The sequence below is a fragment of the Petaurus breviceps genome, unplaced genomic scaffold (assembly GCF_028583685.1).
Source record: "Petaurus breviceps papuanus isolate PSGF00001 unplaced genomic scaffold, PetGlider_PUasm1.0 174, whole genome shotgun sequence".
NCBI lineage: Eukaryota > Metazoa > Chordata > Mammalia > Diprotodontia > Petauridae > Petaurus > Petaurus breviceps.
This window is the reverse complement of record NW_027185761.1, coordinates 24,426,454-24,453,409: the sequence shown is the minus strand read 5'-3', so window position 1 is coordinate 24,453,409 and position 26,956 is coordinate 24,426,454. Positions and strand designations below refer to the sequence as shown.

At 40.8% G+C, this 26,956-nt stretch overlaps 1 protein-coding gene across 3 annotated transcripts in view; it reads left to right on the top strand.

The window, feature by feature from the left end:
* Nucleotides 1-26,956, top strand: part of ATP2B2 (ATPase plasma membrane Ca2+ transporting 2) — a 423,952-nt gene that overhangs the window by 277,235 nt on the left and 119,761 nt on the right. For all 3 annotated transcript variants that reach the window (XM_069083950.1, XM_069083948.1, XM_069083949.1), the window contains exons 4-5: nt 1,563-1,820; nt 5,117-5,242. In XM_069083950.1, the coding sequence (XP_068940051.1) occupies nt 1,563-1,820; nt 5,117-5,242 (384 nt within the window). The remainder of the gene's footprint in view (nt 1-1,562; nt 1,821-5,116; nt 5,243-26,956) is intronic.

Genomic DNA, 26,956 nt, shown 5'->3' with positions numbered 1-26,956 from the left:
AGAGAGAGAGAGAGAGAGAGAGAGAGAGAGAGAGAGAGAGAGAGAGACACAGAGACAGAGACAGAGACAGAGACAGAGAGAGAGAAGGCAAACATTTTATTTGGTAGTGCTCTTCCTATTATCATCATTGACTCATGGGATTCCAGAGCTGGAAGGAGCCTTAGGGATCGCCCAGTTTGCCCCCTTCATTCTACAGGGGGAGAAGCGATTGCTGCCTGCCCTGTAGGTGTGTTTTCCAATGCTTTGGTCAATCTAATTTTAGATTTTGTCAGTCAGGGAGAGTTCAACATTTTTCTGGCAGACAATTGGAAAGGCTTATTCTGTTTCTTGCCAGAAAATTTTCTATAGTTCTCAGCTTTGATTTTTCCTACTTTGTATGCTATTATTCTCACCATTGCCTGCTGTTCACCATAAATCACCCTTCTTTCTTTCTTGGGACAAAATTGGGCCCCTGGTCTCTCAGCCCCAATTCTCCTTTGGGGAATGTTTTTGAGGGGGATAATTTGTACTTTTGTGCTTCTACCCCTCCTGTACTTAAAAGCTTAATTGCCCTTCTGAGTCAGGCATCTGTAGTTAAGAGAGTTTTCTAAACAGTTCCCCTGAATAATTGGGAGAAACACTTACTTGGCAAATAAATAGCATCTCCTTGAACTGCTGAAGGTGAGTAGCTGTTAAGATGTAAGCATGGTGGAAAGAGGCTGGACTGGAAGTGAGAAGAGCTGGAGTTTTAATCCCAACTTGTTACTAGTTATGTGACTTTTGATGTGTCTATAGGATTTTAGAACTGGAAGTGACCTTAAAGATTATCTATTATGTTCTCACTTGATAAATGAAAAAAAATCCAGGAAAGTATTCTTGAAATCTACCTTGGCCATTGACTAACAATGCCACCTCATTTAATCTTTCTGGGCCTCAGTTTCCTCATCTGTAAAATGAGAGATTTTGAATTATTGACTTTCAAGATCCCATTTTAGTACTAAAGAAAATAGCACCATGGTCTAATGAAAATAAATCTTGCTTCTGAGTCAGAGAACCCAGGTTTCAATTCTGCACTTGCTACATATTACTCATATAACCTTGGGCAAATAATTTAATAACTTCTCAGAATCTTATACTCAAAATGAGGGGTTTGAACTAGAGGATTTCCAAGGTACCATTTATCTCTAATCCTTTGCTCCTTATCATTCTAAGAAAGTGATGACCAAATCAGATGAGTAACTTACCCAAAGTCTCCCTATTATAGATTATAATTTAATCTTTCTGGGGCTCAGTTTTCTTATCTATAAAATAGGAAGGAATATTCTAATCCTAGGTTATGATGAGGGGAAGATGTAATAAAAGATGTGAAATTCTTTAAAAAATATAAGGTTCTATCTGTATGTTAGTGCCTGATGAGCTTTTACTGTTGGTGTTTATTCTTTGGGGAGGGAGGGCTTCTTTTTGGTGGATTGGTCAGTTTGGGTCACTTATTTTCTTAGCCATTCTCATCTTGTTTTGGTGAACGAATTTGCTGGCCTGCTCTTTGGCTTAGCTTCTGGTTCCTCCTCCCTTCTCCCACACAGGGTGTGCGACAGCCCAGGCTGGGGCAGAAGATGAAGGGGAGGCAGAAGCTGGCTGGATTGAAGGGGCCGCCATACTTCTTTCAGTTATCTGTGTTGTTCTTGTCACTGCCTTTAATGACTGGAGTAAGGAGAAGCAGTTCCGGGGTTTGCAGAGCCGAATCGAACAGGAGCAGAAATTTACCGTGGTCCGGGGAGCCCAGGTGATCCAGATTCCAGTGGCAGAGATCGTGGTTGGTGACATTGCCCAGGTAAAATACGGTAAGTTTCCTCCCTCCTCCTCCCCGCCTCCCCCCAACCACTGCAACCTTAGAATCTCTACCATTTTTCACTCTTCCATAGATTTTATGCTTGACTTGGAGTTTTGGTGATGTGGGATGGGCTAGCCTGGTCATCTAGGTCAAGCCTTGGTTGGTTGGATAGAACGAGATAAACATTTGATTATTCCAGTATGGACATGCAGACCAGTGACCACAAAGGGAGGTCTTGACCTTGGTGATCCATCTATGGGACAAGGACAGAGAAAAGGAAAAAGCAAGGTTCAAATAAGATTCAAGACCAAGCACTGGTTGGAAAGTCAGTCAGTGGAAATCTGGTAAAAAAGCTAGACAGTCATTGGTTGCAACCTAAGAAGGGACCTCAGAGGTCACTTAGTCTAATGCTCTCATATTACAGATGAAGAAATTGAGGCCCATGGAGGTTGATTGACTTGCCTCCAATTCCAGTAATAGATTGTGGTTATTATCCAGTCATTTCAGTCACTTCCAACTCTTTGTGACCCCATTTGGGGTTTTCTTGGCAAAGATATTGGAGTGGTTTGCTGTTTCCTTTTCCAGCTCATTTTACTGATGAGGAAACTGAGGCAAACATGGTTAAGTGACTTGCCCAGGGTCGCATAGCTGGTGTCTCAGGCCAAATTTGAATTCAGGTCCTCCTGATTTCATGGCTGAAGCTCTATCCACTGTACCACCTAGATTAGTAAGTAATTTTTAGTAAGTAGTAATTTACCAATTAAGTAAGTAACTGAGATTAGAATCCAGATCCTCATACTCTAAATCTAACACTTCTTGGCACCATCTTTTAAAGTGACTCATATTTCACTTTCTCCCTAAAATCTTCCTTGATTCCCTTTGTCTATAGCAACCTTAGCTCCTTGCCTTCTACATTTTGTTTTCCAGTTTCTGCTCATTTCATTCTTCATCAGTTTATCATAGTTTTCAGAATTGTTGTTAAACTATTGATATTACAGTGTATATTATTCTTCTAGCTCTGGTTCCTTCATTCTTCATCAGTTCATATACATCTGTCCACATCTATTTAAAATAATCCATTTCTTGGTATTCATCTCCAGAGAGAAAACTGATGAACTCTGAATGCAGTTTGAACCATGCTTTTAAAAATTTTATTTTTATTTTATTTTGTTTGCATTTTCTTCTGCAACATGGCTAATATGGAAATAGGTTTTGCATGCCTAAAATAACAATCTATTTCTTCTTTATTTTTTATAGAACAATAATAATCTATCACATTTATATACCACCTTATTCAGCCATTCCTTAATTGATGAGTATCTTTTTACTTTCCAGTTTGCTGCCATTGCTAAAAGAGCTAACATAAATAATTTTTTTTTTGCTTTTTAGAGGCAATTGGGGTTAAGTGACTTGCCCAAGGTCACATGGCTAGTTTTTGTGTTAAGTGTCTGAGGCCGGATTTGAACTCAAGTACTCCTGACTCCAGGGCCGGTGCTCTATTCACTTTGCCACCTAGCCACCCCATAAATATTTTTTATTAGGCTCTTTTCTTATTTCTTTGATCACTTTTGGGTATGGGCCTAGCAGTTATATAGTTTAGTCAAAGGACATAGACCTTTTAGTAACTTTTTTTCGGTATAATTCCAAATTGCTTTCTAAAATTTTTGTCCCCATTTACAGATACAGCGATAGTACATCTATGGTGCCTGTTTTCCCACAGTCCCTCCAGCACTTATCTTTTTCCTTTTTAAAAATATTTTTCAATCTGAGACAGTTCTCAAGGGAAGAAACCCAGGCTATCTATAGCCATGTTTTAAAAAAAGTGCTCCAAATCCCTACTAATTAGAGAAATGCAAATTAAAACAATCTCTTTCCCTTTTCTATGTCAGATACTCCTAGGGATATCAATAATAATCACGAATTTAGATAGTTCTTTAAGGTTTTTAAAGCGTTTGACACATATATGTATGTTGTATATGTATATATACATATACGTAATATATCATCTCATCTAATTACATAGCATGTGAGCTGAGGACAATATTTAGCAAGGTGGGAGGGGAGAGAGATCTAAAGGCAGGAAAAAATTTGGTCAGAATCACAGAATTTTACATTTAGAAGAGATTTTATTAACCAACTAGTTCTAGTCTAACAAAAGTACAAAGGAATCCTTATTATATATATTTTACCTCATTTTCTGTTCCCTTGATTCAGACAGACTGATGAAGATATATAGTCCTAGGATTTGCTTCCTCAGAATAGAAATGCCAGCCAATCAATGAACATTTATTAAGTGTTTACTAGGTGCCAGACTGTACACAAATCAGTGAAGATTAAAAAAAAAAAGCAAGAACAGTGGCTGCCCCTCAAAGAGCTTACATTCTAGTGAGGGAGCTAATATATAAAAAAGTCTAGATATATGGAAGAAATATACAGGATAGATGAAGGTATTATGAAAATTTATACATTAGCATGTATAAATGCTAGTTATTGTTATTATTGTTCTGGTGGGGGAGACATGTAAAATAACAATATACCTAAAATGCATTCAGAATAGAGAGAAGTCACTTAAAAGGGGAGTAAATAACAATGAGAGAGACTGGAAATGCAGATGTGCATTAGCTGAGTCTTGAAGGAAATAGGGTGTTCTGTGAGATGGAGGTAAGGAAGGACAGAATTCCAGGCATGGGACAGCCAGTCCGAAGGCCTGGAGAATATACAACTGATTATTTAGAACTTGTGGTGATCTGTAGATCAGAGATCAATACCTTTTAGATGGGGGTGGCTAAGAGGAGGAGGGAAAAGATGGAAATTCCATGCCTCAGGTAGAGAACTTGAGCAAAAATTTCTCTCTGATAATGCTAGAGAGCTAGGGAATAGCTGGAATTTCTGTATTAGTCTGTATTAGAACAGAGAACTTAGGTATCGAACTGGAAGTGGGTTATATGTGGGGACCTTCTGGGTGGGTTTATTCACCTGGAGTCCCTGAACTTATTTTTAAAAACATTTTGATAACTATTTAATTTGATTGGTTTCCTTTGTAATCCTCTGTATTTTATCTTAACGGATTTAAAAACTGATTCTGAGAGGAGTCCATAGTCTTCATCAGACTGTGCAAGAGATCCGTTGCTCAAAAAAGGTCAAGAGCCCTGATCTATTTGGAAAGATCTTGATTCCAGGGTCAAATGGCCCCTGTGGGTCTTTAAGGATCCTGCATTTTTGGGTATCAGTTTGGGGGGCAGCCTTTTCAAGGAAGGTTTTTCACTCACTTCCCCATCTTTGTTCTGCTTTTGTTCCTTTTAACAGGTGACCTACTTCCTGCTGATGGGATCTTCATCCAAGGCAATGACCTTAAAATTGATGAGAGCTCTTTAACTGGAGAGTCTGATCAGGTTCGCAAATCAGTGGACAAGGACCCCATGCTGCTTTCAGGTGAGATGAGGTGATACCCTGTTTCAATTGTAGAAATTCCCACATCATTCTCTCTTCCTACAATCAACTGATGAAATCCTTTCCAGCCCAGAAGATGCTGTTGCCTCTGTCTCAGAGACAATTCCCCACCCTCACCTCATACATGGGGAAATGGTGTAAAATCTTTACCAGGCAGGTCATTAGTTTTGAATTCTCTTTCACTGGCTTAACCAAAATTGAGAAATTAATTCTACTGCAACTTGACTTGATTCACTAAATAGCAACCCCTGCTTCACTCTCAAAAAGCTGAACTTTGTTCTCATTCCTCCCAAATGATATTGATGTTGAAGCCAGGAAGGAATGAGAATTGTGCCTCCTTCTCCCAGATAAACAGGAAGCAGGTATTTCCTCTGGAATGTCATGGGGTCCAGCTACTGGGTTACCTTGGTCTGACCTGACTGTGAATTAAGCTTGGATGTTTAAAATATGAGATCCAGAAGGGACCGTAGAACATAGAAAGTTAAAACTCTTAGATAGGAAAGGGACCTTAGAACATAGAATATTGGAATATGGAATGTTAAAATTGGAAGGAAACTTAGAACATAGTATGTTGGGGCATAGCCTATTAAATTTGGAAGGAACCTTATGACATAGAATATCACAAGGAATGTCAGACCTAGAGTGGAGCTTATAATATAGAATGTTCTAATGTAGACTATCACAAATGGAATGTCAGAGCTAGGATTGGCTTTCAACCACAGAATATTAGGATGTTGATTGTTGGATTTGGAAGGGACCTTAGAACCCAGAATGGTAGGATATAGAACATTGTTAGAACTAGAAGGTACCTTAGAAAATAGAATGTTATAGCTGAAAAAGACCTTAGAAATCAACTCATATAGTTTCCTTATTTTATGGACAAATTGAGATTCATAGAAATAAAGTGACTTTTCTAAAGTGACGCAGAAAACTTGGGATACAGTCAGGGCTAGAACCTAGACTTCTTGCCTTAGTCTAGTGTTCTTTTCACTGAAATGTACTATCTTACTTTCTTCTCTGTGGAGGCTGGATACAATAGTTTTTAGGTGCTGTTGGAGCCAAAGTCAGGATATATCCAGCTGATGAGGACTCTGGGAGGAAAAGTTTACCCTAGGGTCAAGATAGCTATTACCTTGGATCAATAGTTTCTGGTTCTAGAGATTGTGGGAAACTTCAGAGTTGTAGTACCTTTTAGAAAGGAAAGAGTGTGGAAGGCTGGAGAGAAGAGCCATGAGTAGGGTGAGTCTCCAGCTGAAGCCATAGCTAGGGATTCTCCCATTTTATATCTTTTCTTTCCTTTCTATTCCTAGTCCAGTGCCTAGTGACTTTTGCTTGGACTCTCATAACAACTTCCAGCCTTTCCCTTCTCTAGTCCATCCTGTACACAACTAGCAGATTAATATTCCTGGAAAACAAACTCATTATACCATTCATCTGGCTTACAAATTCTGTTCTCCCCTCCACTTCCCACTCCACCCCCCCAAGCTATTGTCTAACACAATAATACAAGTAAAATTATTTAGTCTAGCATTCAAGGCCTTATTTATCTAGTCCCAACCTAGCTTTCCTCATCTTCTACTACTCTAAGCATTTTCTACTCTAATTAAACTAGGCTACTCATCATTGCCCAATTATGTCATAGTCTTTGCTGCCAAGTGTATGAAACTTGCCCCTGCCTGGAATGCCTTCCTCCTTCCTCTCCACTTGCCAGAGTTCTTCTGTTTTAACTCTCAAGTCCTGATAAAGTCCCACTTCTCCAGAATCTTGAGCCACCCCCCCAACCCAGGTGATCACTCCCTAGTCAGAAATCCCAAAGGGTCTTTCCTAATCACTTAATTAATGGGAAACTTCATTGATTCCTATGGTGACTCCAAGCTGTCTCTCCAGCCAGTCGTAAGCCCTACAAGGCCAGGGACTGTGCCTTATTTCCCATAAGTCAGTGCAGACACTCAATAACCCATTGGTAGAGATGATGGGAATGGAAAGCCAGGCCCCTTGGGTACTCCCTCCTTTTAGTCTGGAATGCTCAGGGGTTGATGAACATAGGCAACTTTGCTGGAAGGAAGGTAATGTTTTATGATAGGAAAAGAGGACTGAACTTGGAGACCTGATCTCCAATCCTAGGCCTGCTCACCACTTAATAACCATGTGAGCTTGGGCAAGTGACTATACTTCTCTAGCCTTCAATTTCCTCATCTGAACAATGGGAATAATTGTAATTATGTCACCTCTCTTGCTTAGCTATGATGGAGAACTTGGTATATCTGACAGTGCTATAGAAAATGTGGATTAATGTACCTTTTCTTTTGGCATTGGGTGAGAGGAGTCCTCTGAACTAATGATTTCCTCAATGTAAAGAACTCCTGGCGTAGGCTTATATAGCTACAGATCAACTTCTTAGTAATTTATAATCTTGGAAAGTTGTCTGGGGCATTGAGAGATTAAGGGACTTACCCAGGGTCACATAGGCAGCCAGCTTGCATTAGAGGCAAGAGGAATACTCAGGTATACCTGATTCTAGGGCTGGCCTCTGGCTACTACACCATGTTGTCTCTCATTAATGTAACATAATATCCCTAAAATGAAGTGGTCTGGACTGGTGAGGGGGGCATTGTTTGAAGTCCTTTCCAGGTCTAAATTCTGTGATCCGGGAGCTATCTTCCTAATGATAACAGACACTGAAGGGCTCTTATTGTCCCATTGACTAATAAGAGTGAGTGGTAGGAGTCACATCATCATCATTCTAGGCTCCAGAACTGACCAGGCAAAGGCCAGCTTAGCTCCCTGAAGTCAGAGGACCAGCTGAGCTGACTGTGTCCTTCACACTGTGCCTTATTGCATCACAGCACATTGGCCTACAGTGGTTTTGCAGTCACGTTATACATTCTGCTCCTCTTCTTCCCACCCCAGGAGCAGAGCTTCTCCATCTACACAAAGGGATGGCATTTATTTTCTGCCTCTGTCCTGAGGCCTCTCCATGAATTCTGAGAGCACTGCAGGCATTTGAAGATGTCACTCCCAAGGAGGAGTAGAGAAAGTAGGGCACCAGATTCCCTTGGCATCCACACTCAGAGAGAAAAGTCAGAATGCCCTCCTTGGTTTGGGCTTCTGACCAGACTCAGTATACCTAACAGCCAAGCTGTTCGGCGTATTTTTGAGTTCTGCAGATAGGTGGGGTGCACCCACTCGTGGCTGGCTGAACCCTTCTTCCAAGCTTCCATCCACGCTGCTCCCTTCACCCAAGGAACGTTCTCTTCATTCTTTCCTAGTCAGGCCACCATCTAAGGCCCATCTTTACTGCTCCGTCTTCCAGTCATTATTGATCACTCCAAACCAATAGTTTTTTTCTTCCTTTGAAATTCCATCACAATTCCTTCCCAGCAAAGGGCTTTAAAAAGCTGAGAGTGGGGGCGGCCGGGTAGCACAGCGAGTAAGAACACCGGCTCCAGTGTTGAGAAGACCTGGAGATCGAATCCCGGGCTCAGACACGTAGCACCCACCCAGAAACACCTGGCTGTGTAACCTTGAGCAAGTTACTTAACCCCGATTGCTTAAAAAAAAAAAGCTGAGAGTGGAAGCCTACTAAGACTTTATACATATGATCTCATTTAGGCCTTTCATCAGTTCTGTAAAGTAAGTGCTGCTATTTTACAGAGGACTAAACTGAGGGGCAATCAATCAACAAGCCACCAGAATGGGTCCTTGGCCACGTAGCCAATATATCAGTAGTCAGAGGTAAGAATTGAATAATTCCTGATGTTCAGCTAGTTCCTGATGCCCAAAACAACACTCTATCTGCTATGCAGCCCTGGCTCTCTTGCATAAAGTAGGACACAAGTAATTGGTAATAAATTCATTTCTGAATTTCTTGAGGGCAGGGGCCTCTCATCTCATGTTCCTTTATCTCTCCTTCCCAGTCCAGACTAGGTCACATAGCAGGTGTTCCTTCAGTGGGTATCGAATCAAATATGTCTTGTCTGAGCTCAAATAAAGCTATAGTCAAGACATTCCACCTCTGTTGCCTTTCAGCCAGTCAACAAACCTTTTATTAAACCCTTACTATGTGCCAGGTACTTTGCATTTTTAGGATGCCTCACTGTCCATGGGGGAGGGTGCAAAGGAAATCATGAAGAAACAGTAACTCCCAATGACACATTTGTTGGGTGCTTAATATATGCCAGGCATTGTGCTATACACTCGGAAAGTAAAGATGGGCAAAAAACATTCTCCTTGTCCTCAGGAAGCTCCCAATCTAAAGGGGAAGACAACACAACAATATTTACGTGCGTACAGAGAGTCTGGGAGGTGATCTCAGAGGGAAAACCTCTCCGCAGAAACACGTGTAAAATGCTTTTTAGATAGTGTTATCTCGTTCGAACCTTAGAATAACTGTAAGAGACAGATGTGAAAAGAATTGTGATACCATTTTACAGATGAGAAAACGGTGGCTCAGAGAGTTTAATTGGCCCACCCATGGTCACACAGCTACTAAGTGCAGTAATTGAACATTGATCTTCCTCTCTCTTAAATCCAGCATGCTATCCATAATATAACGCTGCCTCTCTATCCCTGGGCCATCTCACACTTCTCTCCCTCACCCCAGGAATCTAGGACACAGATTCATGCCAACATGAATAATAATAATAATGCCACCATCAACAATAATAGCCTTTGCATAATACTTTACAGTTTGTAAAACACAATCAATGTTATCTCATTGGACTATAGCCTAGAGATATTAAAAGCAGGGCTTAAGGTACTGATATTGTCTACATTTTAGGAGCTGGCTGGGGTTGGTGGAAGATTGCAGAAACATGTATTTAGAATCAGTTGTATGTTGGGTCAAGGGAAATGCTTAGAACTCATTTGATCCAAACCTCTCATTTTACAGATGGAGAAAATGAGACCCAGAGAGGACAAATGATTTGCCCAAAATCACGCAGCTAGTTAGTGTCTGTGCCAGGACTGGAATCCAGTCTCCCCCACTCCAAGGTCCATACACTTTCCTGTACACCACACCACATATGACTCTAGGGAAAGAGGGAGAATGTTCTCACTGGGCAGTGCCATGTTTTGCTTGTTCAGAATCCTGGACTCCTGAGCTCCATTGTGAAACCAAAGACTGTGAGATATTGATATGACTCTTGAAAGATTGTCCTGGGTCCTTTCTTTTAGTAGTAACAGTAAGGAGCTCCAATGTGTTCCAAGCTGTCTGGGATCCTTGGCTGGGGCTCCGCTTGCTTGGGTAGCTGGGTGGCCCCATGCCAGGGACAAATCAGAGCGCAGCCAATTCCTTTTCTTTCAACATCAGTAGGCAGAGTTCTGATTAGGGACACTCCAGCTCAAGTGTGAGAGGGAAGAAAGAAATCTTTTGTGCTATTTGACCATCCTGAGATTTAAAAAAGAAAAATCTTAAAGAGGCTAAAGCCACTGGTGGAGAACCCTCTATTTTCCATTTCCGATTCAGTGAAAGCTGGGAGAGAGGGGGATGAGGACAGAGGGATCAACTGTGAGTGATAACAAACAGGCTAATGTCATGTTAGACTGGAGGTGCCTATGGATTCACTTTAATCCTCACCTTAGGGAGACCTGATTATATCTCTTTGACCCTCTTCACCCAACCTGCAGAGGAAGGATTAAAAAAAATGAAAATCTTCCTGGTCATTCTTCATATTATCACTATCATTAAGTTTAAGTCACCAACTATTCACTAAGTACCTACTATGTGTTAGGCATTGTGCCAGGCACTGGTCTAGAATGACTAAAATCAAACAGTTCCTGTCCCTTAAAGGAGCTTACAGTTCATGGCAGGGGTGGGATATATAACATACAAGTAAATATAAGACCATTTGAGGAAAGAGAATGCACTAATGAGAACAAAGACTAGATCTGTGATTTCAGTGGTCTAATAAACTCCCGGAGAAGAGACTCTCCCTACCAATGCAGGTTGGTCCCTCAACAACTTAGTTGCCAAGAGATTAGGCATCTTACCCAGGGTCACCTAGTCATTATGTTTCAGGGGTATAATTAGTACACGTGTCTTCCTGGCTATGAGACTGGCTCACTATTCACCCTACCATGATGTCTCCCAATGCTTCTAGTGAAGGCAGAAATGCAGCAGTGTGTGGGAGTAGATAGTATGCTTGACCAAGAATCAAAAATCTTAAGTCTTGTCTCTGCTGTGATACTGACTAGCTGTGTACCCTTGGGCAAAGCATTTCCCCTTCCTGGACTTCTGTCTCCTCATCTGATAAAAAGCAGGCTTAGAATGGATGATCTTTAGGGCTGCCTCATCACTCTGACAGTCTGTGATTTCATTTGGTCACCCTCAAGCCAATGATAGCTGAAATATTTTCAGTGGGCAAGTATCTTTGCTTCTGTGGACCATTTTCCTCATCTGTAAAACCAATGTGCTTTAAAGTATGAATTATTCTTATTCTTATTAGTGGCAACAATAGTAGTCATCATCATCATTGTAATCATTGTCACTACTTTAGTAGTAGTAGTAATAGCAGTTAATAGTTATTGTAGTAGTAATAGTAATAATAACAGTAATAGTAGTACTAATAATTAGTAGTAAGAGTGGTGGAAGAACTACTAATTAGTATTTTTTAAATTTTTTTTCTCTTTACAAATGCTTTATTAACTTCTGATTTACATCGTTCATTTCCGCCAGATTTTAAGTTACAAATTTTCTCCCTGTTTTTCCCCTACCCACCACCCCAAAATAGCAGTCTCACAGGATATCCCCTCCTCCAATCTGCTCTCTCCCATATTTTCTCCCATACCCCTTTCGACTTTTCCAGTGGATCTCTATGCCCCAGTGCCTGTATATCTTATTTTCCAATTACATGTAAAATAGTATTAATAATAGTATATATATATGTGTGTATATATATATATATACATATATTTGAGTATTTGATGTTAAAACTTTGAATTGCAGATTCATTTCCTTCCTCCCTTGTCACCCACCCTTACTGGGAAGATAAACAGTTCAGTATAGGCTGTACATGTGTGGCTAATGCAAAACAATAACATAGTAGATATATTGTAAAAGACTGATTATATTTCCCTCCCTCCTATCCCACCTCCCACTTGTACTATTCTCTACTTTGATCTCATCCCTTTTCAAAAGTGGGTGCTTCCAACTTCCCTCCCCCCAAGCCTGCCCTCCCTTCCATCATCCCCCTTCTCATCCCCTTCCCCCCTACTCTCCTGGAGGGTGAGATACCCTATTTAGTGTGTATTTCATTCCCTCCTCAAGCCAAATTCAATGGGACCAAATTCAATTGAACCAATCCCTTTTACCTTCCTATTCTTCCCCTCCATTGTAACCATTTCCCCTTGCCTCTTCTGTATGAGATAGTTCACCCCATTCTGTCTCTCCCCATCTCTTCTCATTATAATCCTCTCACCTCTTAATTTCACCTTTTAGGTATCATCCCTTCCTGTTAAATTGGTCCTGTGCCCTCTATCTATGTATACCTGTAAACGTATATACACACATTCACATATGTGTTCATATGCCCATATACCCTCATATATAGACATATATATATATGTATATATATATATATATATTTCTATTCCCTTCAACTACTGAGAAAAGTTTCATAAGTTACAATTATTGCTTTTCCATGTAGGGATGTTAGTAGTTCAAATTTGATAAGTTCCTTATGATTTCTTTTCCCTGTTTACCTTCTCATGCTTCTCTTGCTTCTTGTATCTGAATGTCAAATTTTCTATTCAGCTCTGGTTTTTTCAGCAAGAATGCTTGAAAGTCCTCTATTCCACTGAATGACCATATTTTCCCCTGAAACATGATACTCAGTTTTGCTGGGTAGGTGACTCTTGGTTTTAATCCCAGCTCCTTTGCCCTCCAGAATATCATATTCCAAGCCCTTCGATCCCTCAGTGTAGAAGCTGCCAGATCCTGGGTTATCCTGATTGTGTTTCCACAATATTCAAATTGTTTCTTCCTGGCTGCTTGTAATATTCTCTCCTTAATCTGGGAATTCTGGAACCTGGCTATAATATTCCTAGGAATTTTCTTTTTGGGATCTTTTTCAGGAGGTGATTGGTGGATTCTTTCAACCTCTATTTTGCCCTCTGGTTCTAAAATATCAGGACAGTTTTCTTTGAGAACTTCCTGGGGGATGATTTCTAGGTCCTTACTTTGATCATGGCTTTCAGGAAGTCCAATAATTTTAAAATTATCTCTCCTGGATCTATTTTCCAGGTCAGTGGTTTTTCCCATGAGATATTTCACATTGCCTTCTATTCTTTCGTTTGGATCTGTTTAACAGCATCTTGATTTCTTATAAAGTCATTAGCTTCCATTTGCTCCAATCTAATTCTGAAGCAATGATTCTCCTCATTGAGCTTTTGAAATTCTTTTTCCATCTGGCAAATTCGGCTTTTTAAGGCATTCTTCTCCTCATTGCCTTTTTGAGCCTCTTTTGCCATTTGAGTTAGTCTATTTTTTAGGGTTTGATTTTCCTCAGTCAGACTGTTGACTCTCATTTCATAATTTTCTTGCATTGTTCTCATTTCTCTTCCCAATTTTTCCTCCACTTCTCTTATCTGCTTCTTAAGGTCCTCTATGGCCTGTAACCAGCTTGTATTTTCCTTTGAAGCTTTTGGTGCAGGAGTTCTGACTACTGTCTTCCTCCTGTTCCATGCTTTGCTCCTTTTTGTCCCCAGGATAGGAGTGTAATGTTGGAATCTTCTGTCTGCTTTGTTTCCTTTGCCTGGTCATGTTGCCTCTCAGTCACTTGACCCCTGGGCTTTTTGCTACAGTAGGACTCTGTCACCAGACAGGGGAGCTTTCGTCCGAAATGCTGGGGTTTTCTCAGCTGCTAGAGGTATTAGATGGATACCCTCTCTGAGGTCTCCACATGCTCTGGCAAGCTGGACACACACCCCAGGACCTCCATCCTAGAATGCAATCCAGATCCAAGAAGGTTAAAGCAAGAGTGATTACCCCTCAGAATGGTACTTGGTCCCCCTACACTCTACAGGCCAGGAGCTGAACCTGCCAAGTGGCGCTGGCTGGCTGTGCTGGCATCTCAGCTGCTTCTCTCCCTGGGGGTAAAAGCCACGTACTCCCACTTACTGGGTCCCAAAGTCCAAACTGCACTGACCTCTCACTTTGTCCTTTGCATCTATGTGTTGATAATTCTGTTAACGGCCACAGCTGCTGCTGATCTGGAGTCCCTCCAGCTGGTGGCTGGTCAGGCCCGCCCTGGTGCTAAAGCCTTGGCGTGGGGTTCGGCTCCCAGAGCATCCTGCCATCCTGTCGGGCTGTCTTCAACAGGAGGTTAGCTTCTCTGTGTCATTTTGTGGGTTCTATAGCTCCAAAGTTTGTTTAGAGTCCCCTTTTTACATGGATTGGGGAAGGTGGAAGCCAGAGCAGTGGGGAGGTCCTGCTTGTACTCCGCCATCTTGACTCTTCCCCCCTACTAATTAGTACTAATAGTAGTAGAATTACTAATAGTAGTCAGTGGTAGTAATAGCAATAATGGTAGTACTAATTTGTATTAGCAGTAGTAATGGCAGTAATAATAGTAGTTAATAGTTTTTGTAGTAGTAATAGTAGTCAGTAGTAGTAATAGTAATAATAGCAATAATAGTACTAATTTGTATTAATAGCAGTAATATTAGCAGTTAATAGTTTTTGTAGTAGTAATAGCAATAATAGTAGTACTAATAATTAGTAGTAATAGTAGTGGAAGAAATACTAATTAGTAGTAGTAGTACTAATAGTAGTAGTATTGCTAATAGTAATTAGTAGTAATAGTAATAATAGCACTAATAGTAGTACTGATAGTAATGGCAGTTAATAGTTGTTGTAGTAGTAATAGTAGTCAGTAGTGGTAATAATAACAATAATAATAGCACTAATAATTAGCAGTAGTAGTAGTGGAAGAAGTACTAATTAGTATCAGTAGTAGTACTAATAGTTGTAGTAGTATTACTAATCGTAATAGTAGTTAGCAGTAGTAATAATAACAATAGGAGTAACAGTACTACTAATTAATAGTAGTAGTAGTAGTAGTGGAAAAAAGAGAAAGAGGAGGAAGCAGAGGAAATGGAGAAGGAGAAGAAGTGATGGTGGTGATGCTTCCATCTTGGATTTCACTAGTTCCCTTTTTCCTCCTCCAACAATCATGAAATTCTTTTACAACTTTTCTCTCTGTCATACTGCTATCACTCTAAGGACCTGAGACTATTGACCTTTGAAAGAGTTCAACAGTCAATGGAGAGAGTCTCTCAAACAAAACAGTTCACGTTCCATCACTGCGCTGCTTAACCATGGCCTTCCTTAAATCTAGAACTGGAAGACACTTCAGAGTCCATGTAATACAACCTCTCTCCACTTTATAGATGATGAAACTGAGGCCTAAAGAAGTTAGATGACTTGTCCAAGTCACTCAGGTAGTAAATAGAAGAGCCAGGCTGAACTGGATTTTATTCCAGTTCTTATTTATTTTATTCCAAATCTAGCATAATGGAAAATCTACCCAAGACTGAATGCCTTCTTCAAGGCCAGCAGCTCTTCATCTGGGATCCATAAACCCCTTGTAGGTCCATGGATAGATTTCAAGGAGTCCGTGGATAGATTTCAGGGAGTTTGTGAACTTGGTGGGGAAAAGAGATGATTTATCTAATTTTGAACTGTAATTCAGCATTTATTCCAATTATGACTAGTAAAAAAGAATATAATAATTATGACTGATAATTTTAAAAAAATCATTATTCCGAGAGGAGATTCTTAGGCTTCACAAGACTGCCGAAGTGTTCCAAGGCCCTAAAATGATTAAGAGCCCCATCTGAGGACATTTTTATGTTGCATGGGTATCACATGCACCTACGGAATACCCACCACATATGGACAATGAGTTGGGACCAGTACTGAATTAAGACTGAGAGTGTAAGCTCAGTTGCATTTGGGAAATTGCTTTTTAGTATTCTGAGTTTCACTAAGGAACAAAGTCTTGTTTTAACAGCCATGTTCTTCTGGGGATGCTGTCTAGTTTTGAATGTTATACCACAGCAATCATCTCTGAAGAACCAAAACTGTGGGTGACTCTATGGGAAATGGAGAGATGTGTGCTGGGTATAATTTGACTACCATGTTGAAATGACACATGTGCAATATGTGGCATACATAATATTACTGAAAAAATTACATGATTAGTAGAGGAAGTGGGCCAGTTAGGTGATGAGAGCAAAGGATAATAGAGGAATAGCCCAAGTACCTTTTAAAATAACATAAATAAATCAGATCGGTGTGCTTAAGTGACTTATCCAAGCTTGGTTCAGAGAAATATCAGGACTAGAAGCCAGTTTCCCAACTCCTAGCCCAGAGCTTTTACTGAGCGCTTATTATCAAGGCTACACCATTTAAGCTGAGTTGCGGCAGCCTACTTTAGCCTAATGGAATGCCACAAACCATGATTCCTTTGTCATGATGTTCTTCCCCCACCCCAAGCTGAGGGTCATCTCAGGGCATCCCAGGGGCCTGTAATAGATGGCATATTTCTTTCTGCATTTGGGGGAATTTAGAATTCACTTGGAAAGTCAACTGAGAGGACTAATTCATCTCAAATGCCTTTCCCAGATGTCCCCCCCCTTTTTTCTTTCATGCCCCAAAGCTATGAGTGTTACAAAGGAGCCTCAGAAACCTGGAGCTAGAACTTGCTATTGCAATTAGAGGTTTGTAGTGATGGTAAAATCATTCCTGATCCCCTCATCTTATTGTTTCATAGGAAGGCACCATGGTATAGAAGAAAAATCACTATATTTAGAGTCAGAAAGCGTAAGTTCAAATCCCTATTCTGATATTTGGCCTCTCTGGGTTTCAGTTTCCTCATATATAAAATGAAGACTTGAACTAATTACCTCTAAGGTCCCTACTAGTTCTAAATCTCTGAGCCTCTAAAGCCAAGGCTGTAGATAACATGGTACAGGGTCTTGTTGTATATTAAAAGTTCAGCGATTTGTTGATAATAATAACAGCTGCTATCTAGCCCTTTACAATTTGCCAAGCACTTGGCACAGATTATTTCACTGGTTCTTCAATTCTGTGGAGGTCCCGTAGTTATTATGTTTATTATCCTAATTTTAAAGTTTAGAGAGGTTAAGTCATCCACCCATGGCTGCATGGTTAGTAAGTCTATCTTTAGAGCATCCAAATCCGGGCCCGTATGCCTCCAAGGCCAGCAGCATTCTGCATGTGGGCCATGACGCTGGGAAAGAAGACCCATCAGCTAGGAAATGAAATAGATTTCAAAATCTCACTCCAGGGGTGGAGAACCCGAGTCCAAGTTTTATAGAACGAATCCTTTTATTAAGGGGATTTGTTCTGTGAAGTTTGGCTTTAGTCAAAGGGCTGCACTTGAGAACCTCGAGGGCCACATGTGGGATCCAGGTCACAGGTTCCCCACCTCTGATAGCGTCCAATCTATGCCTGAGTATATGCTACATCCCTAACAAGTGCCATTGTACCTCCACCGACCAAGCTCTAACGATGAGTAATTCACTGCCCTCTGAAGCAGCCCATTTCACTCTGGGGCAGCTCTCTTTGTCTGAAAGTGTTTTTTCCCTTACATTGGACCTAACTTTTCCTCTCTGCAAAGCGCATGGTGGATAATACTTGATAAATATTCGTTGAAATGTTTATTGAGGAAGATGTCAGTGTTCCAGGACGCTGAGGAACCTGGCTCCCCCACAGATACTCCAGTAAAGTTCTGAAAATGATCCAGAAGGAATTGAGATAGAGAAAACCATAGAGAATCTGTGATGAGCCCTTCTATCCAAGGCAGGACCACACAAAAAGAATTCCACAATCCTACCGAAGCACTGAATGGGGGTATGCCAGGGGAGATGGAAGGTACAGTATGAAGGAATCTAATCCCATAGCAGGATATAGGGCCAGACCAGTGCCCAGAACAATGAAGTGGAGCCCAAGGGCCTAATTTAGCAATTGTTGTAGGAAAAGGGACCAGACCAGCAGCTAGGAAGCCATGGTTTATTCCAACATCAAGGCAGCCTGGGCTCAAACCTTGTTTATTTGGTTTTTTTGTTTTGGAGGGGCAGTTGGGGTTAAGTGACTTGCCCAAGGTCACATGGCTAGTTTTGTGTGCGTGTGTGTGTGTGTGTATGTGTGTGTGTGTGTGTGTTTAAGAGTCTGAAGCCTGGTTTGAACTCAGTTCCTCCTGACTCCAGGGCTGGTGCTCTATTCACTGCGCCACCTAACTGCCCCCAAGGGCTTGAACCTTGGAAGGAGGCTAGATAATTTTCACAAAAAATAGGGCCTAGTCTTAGTCACTGAATTTATAGATCAAGTAGGACCCATATGTGCCAATCAGGAGTATGGGAACCAACTGTGGTCCAAACAATAGTTCCTAATCCAGAAACTGAGGCTGGAGAAAAGTGTAATTTTTTTTAAAGTGCTTAGCATAACAAAGAAATACCTTGAACTGTGAGGAACCTAAGGGGTGAACCAAAAAGAGGAATATGTAACTAGTCCAAGTGGAACCTCAGAGAAATAGATGTCCTGGCTAAAAGGACCAGATGGACACCTGGAAGAAATGAAACAAGTGTGGGGAAAATGGCAAGGAGAATTAGTACCTGAGAATCGGCTGTGGGAACTCACCCAAGATTTAATTCCTGGAAAATTAGAATAGGCCAAAGAGAAAAATCGCTACAATCACGTCTGAAGAACCAAAGCTGTGAATGACCCAAGGAAAAGTGGAGAAATGCATGCTGGGAGTAGTAGGTAGGCTGCAGTGTCTTTCCAGGAATGACATGGGGGTAAGAGATGGAGTAGCAGCTCCATGAGACATTAAGAAATATTAAAGCAAATAAAAAGATTGACTCCAAATCTGCTGATGTTTCTGCTACGTCAAGCTGCCTTCCCTTAGCTGATGTGGGCATAAGAAGAGGCTATTCCAGTCACAGGGAACAAAAGTGCCAAGGCTCTGAGAGAGATCAGAATAATGATATCAGTGAAGGATAAGCAGCCTAGGTTGGGTGGAATGTTGTGTAGGTGAAGGGGACTGGCATGTGGTAATGCTGAAAAGGTAGACTGGAGCCAGATTGTAAAGGACCTTAGATGCCTGCTCAAGGAAGTCACTTAACATCTTTCTACTTCATTTTTCTCCTCTCTATAAATGGGGTTAATGACCTACCTCCCAGGGTTGTTGTAAAGATCAAATGAGATGTTTATAAAGGATTTTGTAAACCTTTAAAATGCTGTATAATTGCTAGCTATTGTTCCCATTATTATTTAAGTTGGTTCTCTGCCCTTATATCTCTGGTGATCTAAGAACCCTCCCCTCTCCAAGTTGTCCAAGAAAGGAAACTTTGGGTAAGGGCAGCCACTGTGTTCCTGCTCCTGAATTAGTAACACCTGAGTGTGTTCCCTTCAAGGAAGAGAAAAGGCAAGAATCTCAGGGGCCTGAGCTCAGAGACAACAGGCATGGGGATGGCCAAGTCAAATAAAGTAACAAAATGAGGTCTAATGGAGGAATCAGGTCATCTGGTGCCTGAAGAAAAACCGCTCAGAATTGTATTCTCTTCCTTACCACTGAACACCTAGCTAGGGCTGGATCCCACATGGCAAGACCTAGAGAGACGCAAGGCCCCAGTTTTCAGAGCTTAGAGGGCCTGACTGGAACACTAAGAGAATTAGGTTGGGGGAAAGTATTGTTGCACATCCTTTGGGGATTTTACGCAAATCAATGGCTTCTACTTAGGGAAAGACCTATCCATGGTGAGGGAAGGAAGTTCAGGCTTACAATACTGGCCAAATCATCTCACATCTGTGAGCCTTAATCTTCTTTAAAAGCAAGGAGTTGGGGTTGGCAGGGACACTTTCATGTCTTTCTTTAAATCCTCAACCTTAGCACAGTATCAGGCATACAGCAAGCATTTAAACAATTCTTATAGACTGACTAGCTGTGGTGGAGGGAGCCCCGACTTTGGAATCAGAAAACTTGGTCCTCGTTCTGCTATTCCCTGGTTGCGTGACCTTAGGTGGGAGGTAGTGTGACAGAGTAGAGCAGAGACTCAGAGATAAGTTCAAATCTTCCACTAATAATTAGTAGCTATGTGACCCAGGACAAATCACTTAACCACAGGCCACTCTCTAAGACAATGTTACAGAAGGTTTACAGTTCACATTGATGGATGGAGTTCCCATGCTAGGACTTTTCCCCTGGACCAGATCATGGGTCCTAAATGTGTAAGGCAGAAATCTGAGTGAGTCAGTTGACCTATGTGGAAGGATTAGAGTCCAAGGGATCTCACAGCTGTATATGTATGATCTCTATACACAGAGGATCTTCAGGTGTCCTCCCAGCTGTGACATCCTTGGGCTTTATGATTCCAACTCATGCCTTGAATATTCTTACAACCTTCTAACTGATATCTTTCTTCTAGTCTACACCTTCCCTTACCCCTGCCACCTCACACCTTATTCTGCACAAGCTACCAAAGTGATCTATTTAAGACACCTCTTTGCACATGTTACATGACCATTAAAAGCTTTCTGTGGCTCTCCATTTCCTACTGAATAAAGTTTGAACTCAGACCCTCCATCAAACCTACTTTGAGCTAACTGCCCTAACCAGACTTCTGTGCTCACCATTCATTAAGCAGATATTTTCCTTTCCTGCCTTGAGTCATACTGTTCTCTCCAACTGAATTCACTTTTTCCTAATTCCCCCTGTCTTATCCTCCTCCTCCTCCTTCTTCTTGCTTTTTGGAGGGGGGAAGGCAGGGCAATTGGGGTTGACTTGCCCAAGTCACAGGGCTAGTAAGTGTTAAGTGTCTGAGGCCAGATTTGAACTTCATCTTTGAGTCTTCCCTGACTCCAGGGCCAGTGCTTTATTCACTGTGCCACCTAGCTGCCCCTTGTATTATCCTTGTTAACAAATTACACCCATCTTTTATGGCTCTAAGGCACAGGTCTGACCACATTACTTCTGCCCTCAGAAACCTTCAATAGCTCCCTGTTGGCTCAAGGATAAAATGCACAGTATTAAGTTTAGTATTTAGGGCCCTCCATAGTCTTTCTCCAACTTGCCTTTTTGACCTATTACTTTCCTTTACACGTTCTGTATTGTAGCTCAACTGGACTGTTCACTGATCCCTAAGTGGAGCATCCTGTCTTCCACCTCCATGTATTTACACAGTCTCATCCTCATGCCTAGGATGTATTCCTTCCTCACTCTCACTTGATAACATCTTTCTTTCTTCAAGAGTCATCACAGGTGCTGCCTCTACTATGACTCCTTTCCCACCCCCAGTTATTTGTGGCCTCTCCATCCTCAAATGTTCCTAGAGTACTTTGTCCCTCACCTTTTCTCCCATTATACCCTACACTGTAGTAAACTTATCTTTTTGCATAGTCCATCCTCCCTAGTAGACTGTAAACTCCTTGAGGGCATAGGTTGGATCCTTAACACTATGTATAAAGCCTGGTACACAGTAGATGCTAATAAATGTTTATTGACTGAATAAAGGCCAGGCATAGTGGCATAGTGGGAAGAGGACTAGACGTGGAGGCTGGATTTGGGATTGAATCCTGCTTCTGACATTTACTGGTTATATGGTCTAGTTGTTGAATCATGGAGAGCCTCAGTTTTCTCATCTGTAAAATAGTATAGTGATACTCCCACTACTTACTAGACAGGATCAAAGGCTTATTATGAAAAAAGTAGTCTGAAAGCCTCCAAGTGCTATGTAAATGAGTTATTCATATTCATAGACAATCTGCCTTCATCATTGAGTCTTCTCTGACCCCTACCATCTTCCTTCCTCAGCAAACAAAATAGTTTTTATCAGTGCCATCCATCACACTTAGGGTACATGAACTTCTATGATAGGAAGAGGAGTCATTGACTGAAAATAATTTCCCTTTTATTGACGTTATTTACTTAGAATGTGTGCATTTCTACATAACCTTATAACTACAGCAGAATATGGAAGGCTGAGTATTACCACATTTGAAAAAGAATTGGCAATATTTTAAATAAAGTTTTCAAAATGCATGTGCAAATGATTTCATTTCATGTCACCTAAGACACGATAGATAAGTCCTAGGGAATTGCTTGATGCACAAAAAGTAGGCAGAAATGACTTGCCCAGCATCATATATCTAGTAAGTGTCAAGAGATGGGATTTGAACCTAAGTGATACTGACTCCAAATCTATCTGGTCTACACTGAACCACCTCTTTTTGAAATGAATAGTTTGGAAAGACAGAAGGAAAAAAACATTTATCAACCACCTACTCTGTGCTAAGTACTTTACAAATAGCATCTCATTTAATCCTTACAACAACCCCAGAAGATAGTTGCCCCATTTTACAATTAAGGAAATGGAGGCAGACAGAAGTTAAGTGACTTGTTTAGGGTCATACAGCTAGTAAGGGTCTGAGGCTAGATCTACTTCTCTATCCATTGTACCATCCACTTTCCTCCAGGTGTATTTGAATAACATTCTTAAATTTACCTATAGATACAGATTATATGCAGCATAGCTATCCCTATAGGATTATGGGCTTCTCAAGGACAGGGATACAGATTGTTAGCATTGTCCTGGTCATTACACTCTTTTTGGAAGTACTTCTGTTCTTGGCAGATCTCTTAGAAGAAGACAATCTCTGGTAGGACCTACAAAACTAGGAACCCTTCACGGACAGGTCTGGAGATCAACTGGGTGGCCATCACCCAAGTCCATTCTCTGCAAAGAACTGTATTTACCAAGGTTCAGCTCCAACAGTCTGGTCACAAGGTGATGACTGTCTTTGGATACAGTAACTCATTGAGACCAACTTCTAGAACCTGGAAGGTTGTTGGTAGAGGAAGGGTATATGCTGATGAATTCACAGATCTCTGAATGTGGATCTTTGTATCACTCATCAGTTCCAACACTTGACACCTTCCAAAGGCTTTCCACCATTAGTTTGGATCTCTTTTGAGCCACACAGGCAAGTTTGAAAGACCCTCATGGAAATCCTGAATCTTCAAACTCAAAGGGTCCTACCACCAGTTCTTAACCTGGGAGGTTATGAACTCATTCAAAAAATATCTAGATAACTATTCAGTACAATTGATTTCCTTTGTAATCTGTTTTATTTGATTCATATAATGTCATTAACCTGAAAAGGGGTTCATTGGCTTCCCCAGACTACCACATGGGCCCATGACACAAACAAGGCTAAGCACCTCTGTTAAACTCTGTAATTTGTGGTAAAAAGTGCTGAATTTGGTGCAGGAGATGACCTCAAACACATACCAACTGTATGATCCTGGGTCAGTTGTTTTCCTGCTCTGAAGCTTGGTGTGCCTATCTAGAAAATGAAGATATTCCGACTTATTTGTACCACCTACCTTCAAGGATTTTGGGAGGAAAATGCTTTGTAAAATTGAAAAGTCATGCCATGAAATAATGTTGCTATTATTATCATCTCCAAGACTCTCTGTTGTAGAGCTAATGTGCATCATTAGAGATGTGTCCTCATCAGGGATGCTTAGTCTCAATGAGAGCAGAAGTCTACACCAAGAATTTATCTAGTCAAATCCCCTAATTATACAAATGAGGAAGCTGAGGTTTGTGGAAATGAAGTGACCTGCTCAAGACCACAAGGTACTCAGTGGCAGAACCAGGAGTAGAATCTAGCTTTAGGATCATTGGATCAGAGATTTAGAATTAGAAGCAACATTAGAGTTCACATTGAGTCCAACCCCCTAATTTTATAGATGAAGAAATTTACAATTTAACCAGAGAGGTTAAATAACTTGTCTAGAATCACACAGCCAGTAGAAGCCAGATTTGAACTCATCTTCCTGACTGCGGTTTCAACTCTCAATCCCACTGGGCTACTTTGCCTCTGACTTAGAATCTAGTTCATTTGCCATCACACTACACAACTTCTTATACACATTCAGACTCTTTGTCCCATTTTAAAATGCATATTCCCTAGAGAGGGATAACAAATAATGTCCATCACACTTTTGGGCAAATCAATAAGTATTTATCGCCCATAAGCTATGGTGCTAGGTGCTGTCCTAGGTGCTGAAAAAACCCATATGAAACCCTCCCTACTCTCAAGGAACTTATATCCTATTAGGGAAACAACACATTGATATATAAACAAATACAGGAAAAATACAAAATGAATACAAAGGAGTAGAATAGAAGGTAGTCAGGGAGGAAAAGCAATTGAAATTGGGAGGAAGGAAGAGGATCAGGAAAAGTTTCTTCTATAGGTGGTACTTGAGCTGTGTCTTGGTCTTGAAGCTAAACAGTGATTGGTGGAGGAAGGATGGAGCTGCATTCCAGGCATGGGAGGCACAGCCTGTGCATATGGGTTAATCAGACCTTTGGTTGGGGAGAACTCACCTCTCTGTGCTTATCATCCCATTGAACACCCATGTTTTTATTGTTCTTGTGCTCCTAGTCAGGTGAAAGGATCTTAGTTTCCTGAATCAGCTGTTGATATGACTTGAGTTGTAAATCCTGTGTCCTAGGAAACTATAAGTAGTTTTTTTTGGCTGCTCTTTTAATTTTGCCTTTTTTGGGAGGGGCAATTGGGGCTAAGTGAGTTACCCAAAGTCACATGGCTAGTTTTTGTGTTGTCTGAGGCTGGATTTGAACTCAGGTCCTCCCGACTCCAGGGTCGGTACTCTATTCACTGCATCACCTAGCAGTCCCTGTGACTGCTCTTTTTAGTCCCCTATATCAAATGAGGCCTCTGTGAGCTGCCTCTAATAAAGTTTCACTCTGCCTAGGCTGAGACATTGGTAAGATCTCTACTGAGATATGTGTGAGTAGATAAAAATGTGATTTGGAGGTCTGATAATCTTTGGTGGAAATTGGCCCTTGTTGCCAATTTTTGTTTTTTCCATCCCCTCTTCTAGATCTGATGAAAAAAACCCATTAACACAGGGTTTGTAACATCTCTCACGTTAGTTTGGGGCAGGCCAAATAAGCTATTTAATAAGAATGGGTCTGAAAACTGTTAAATACTGTCCTTTCTTTTCTTTTTAATTTTGAGAGAATCTAAGGCTATCATGGATTATTTCTTTGGTGGCTCAATTTTGTCTTTCTGTGGCACGACTGGAATTTCTCTGGCCATCTTAAAAGGGAATAGAGGGCTAGGTAAAAGGACCTGGTTATTATCCTGAGTGAGAACTAAGTCTGAGCTTCTGTCTTAATTCCATTTCATTCTGTGGCCTGTAGCTTTGTGGGCCTCTGTGTGTGTCACTGAACCTTACAGTCTGGGGAAGTCTATGGACCCTCTCTTAGAATAGTGTTTTAAATTATTAAAATACAATACAAAGAATTACAAAGGAAATCCATCAGTGAATGGACAAAGCTGATATTTAACTGGTGCTCTCTTGTAAATTTAGCTAAAAGGACCAACTCAAAGAGATCACAATAAACATGGGCTAAAGTATATACTCTTATACTTCACTTACCAGGAACACACCTACCTAGTAACTTTGCCTATCTAGAACACAGAGAGAATGAGAACACAAAACAAACACAATGGGACCAAAGGCAAGATAGGTGACTTTCTATATATTTGCTACATTTTAAGTTTCTACTCCCTGAATGTGTACTAAATAGAATTACTTTGTGCTTGTTGTATGGGGCATTCCTCAATAGTTTAAGGCCTAATATTATCCTTAAGGGGTATGAGTCCCAGGGCTCTCCTAATTGAGGTAGGTGGTGGGGTTGATGGATCACTGGACCTGGAATCAAAAAGCCCTGAGTTCAAATCTGGACTTGCTAGTTGGTGACCCTGGACAAGTCACTTAATTTTATTTGCCCGAGTTTCCTCATCTATAAAATGGGGATAATAAGAGCACCTATTTAAGGGTTGTTGTAATGGTCAAATAAGATATTTGTAAAGCACCTGGCACATAGTACACACTTAATAAATACTTATTCCTGTCTTTGGTCCAGTTGTTCTTAACCTTATGTGTGTTGTTGGACCCTTTAACATTCTGGAGAATCCTAGGGACCTCTTAGAATAATGTTTTTAAATGAATAAAATAAAATACAGAGAATTACAAAGGAAAATAATTATATTGAAATTCAGTTGTCAAAATATTAAAAAATAATGAGAGTCCAAGTTAAGAACTGTTGAGAGTATGAGGACCAGGATTGTCTTTAAGGAGAATAGAACCCAAGACTGTTTCTTCTGGAATTTGGAGCATGGAAGGAAAGCGCTGGAAGATAGCTAGGTGGAACAGTGAACAAAGCTAGATTCCAGAAGAGCTCACCCCAAACACTTACTAGCTATGTGACCTTGGACTAGTCACTTAACTTCTCTCTGCCTGAGTTTCTTTAGATGCAAAATGGGAATGATAATAGCACCGAACTTAGGGTTGCTGTGATCATCAAACAAAATTACACACAAAGAATAGTACTTTTCAAAGATGATGGTGCTTTTCAAACTGTAAAGCATTATAGACATGCCAAGTTTTATTATTGTTAATAATAAGGTGTGATCCCATCATCATTTCCTCATATAAGCAAAACTTGATTAAGAGAAAAGAAAAAATGCATGTTGGAAGGCAAAGTGGTGGGGTGGGAAGAGCTCTGGATAAAGAAGGGTTTGTACTTGCTGTGTGAGCATGGACAAGTCACTCAATTTCCTGAGTCTCAGTT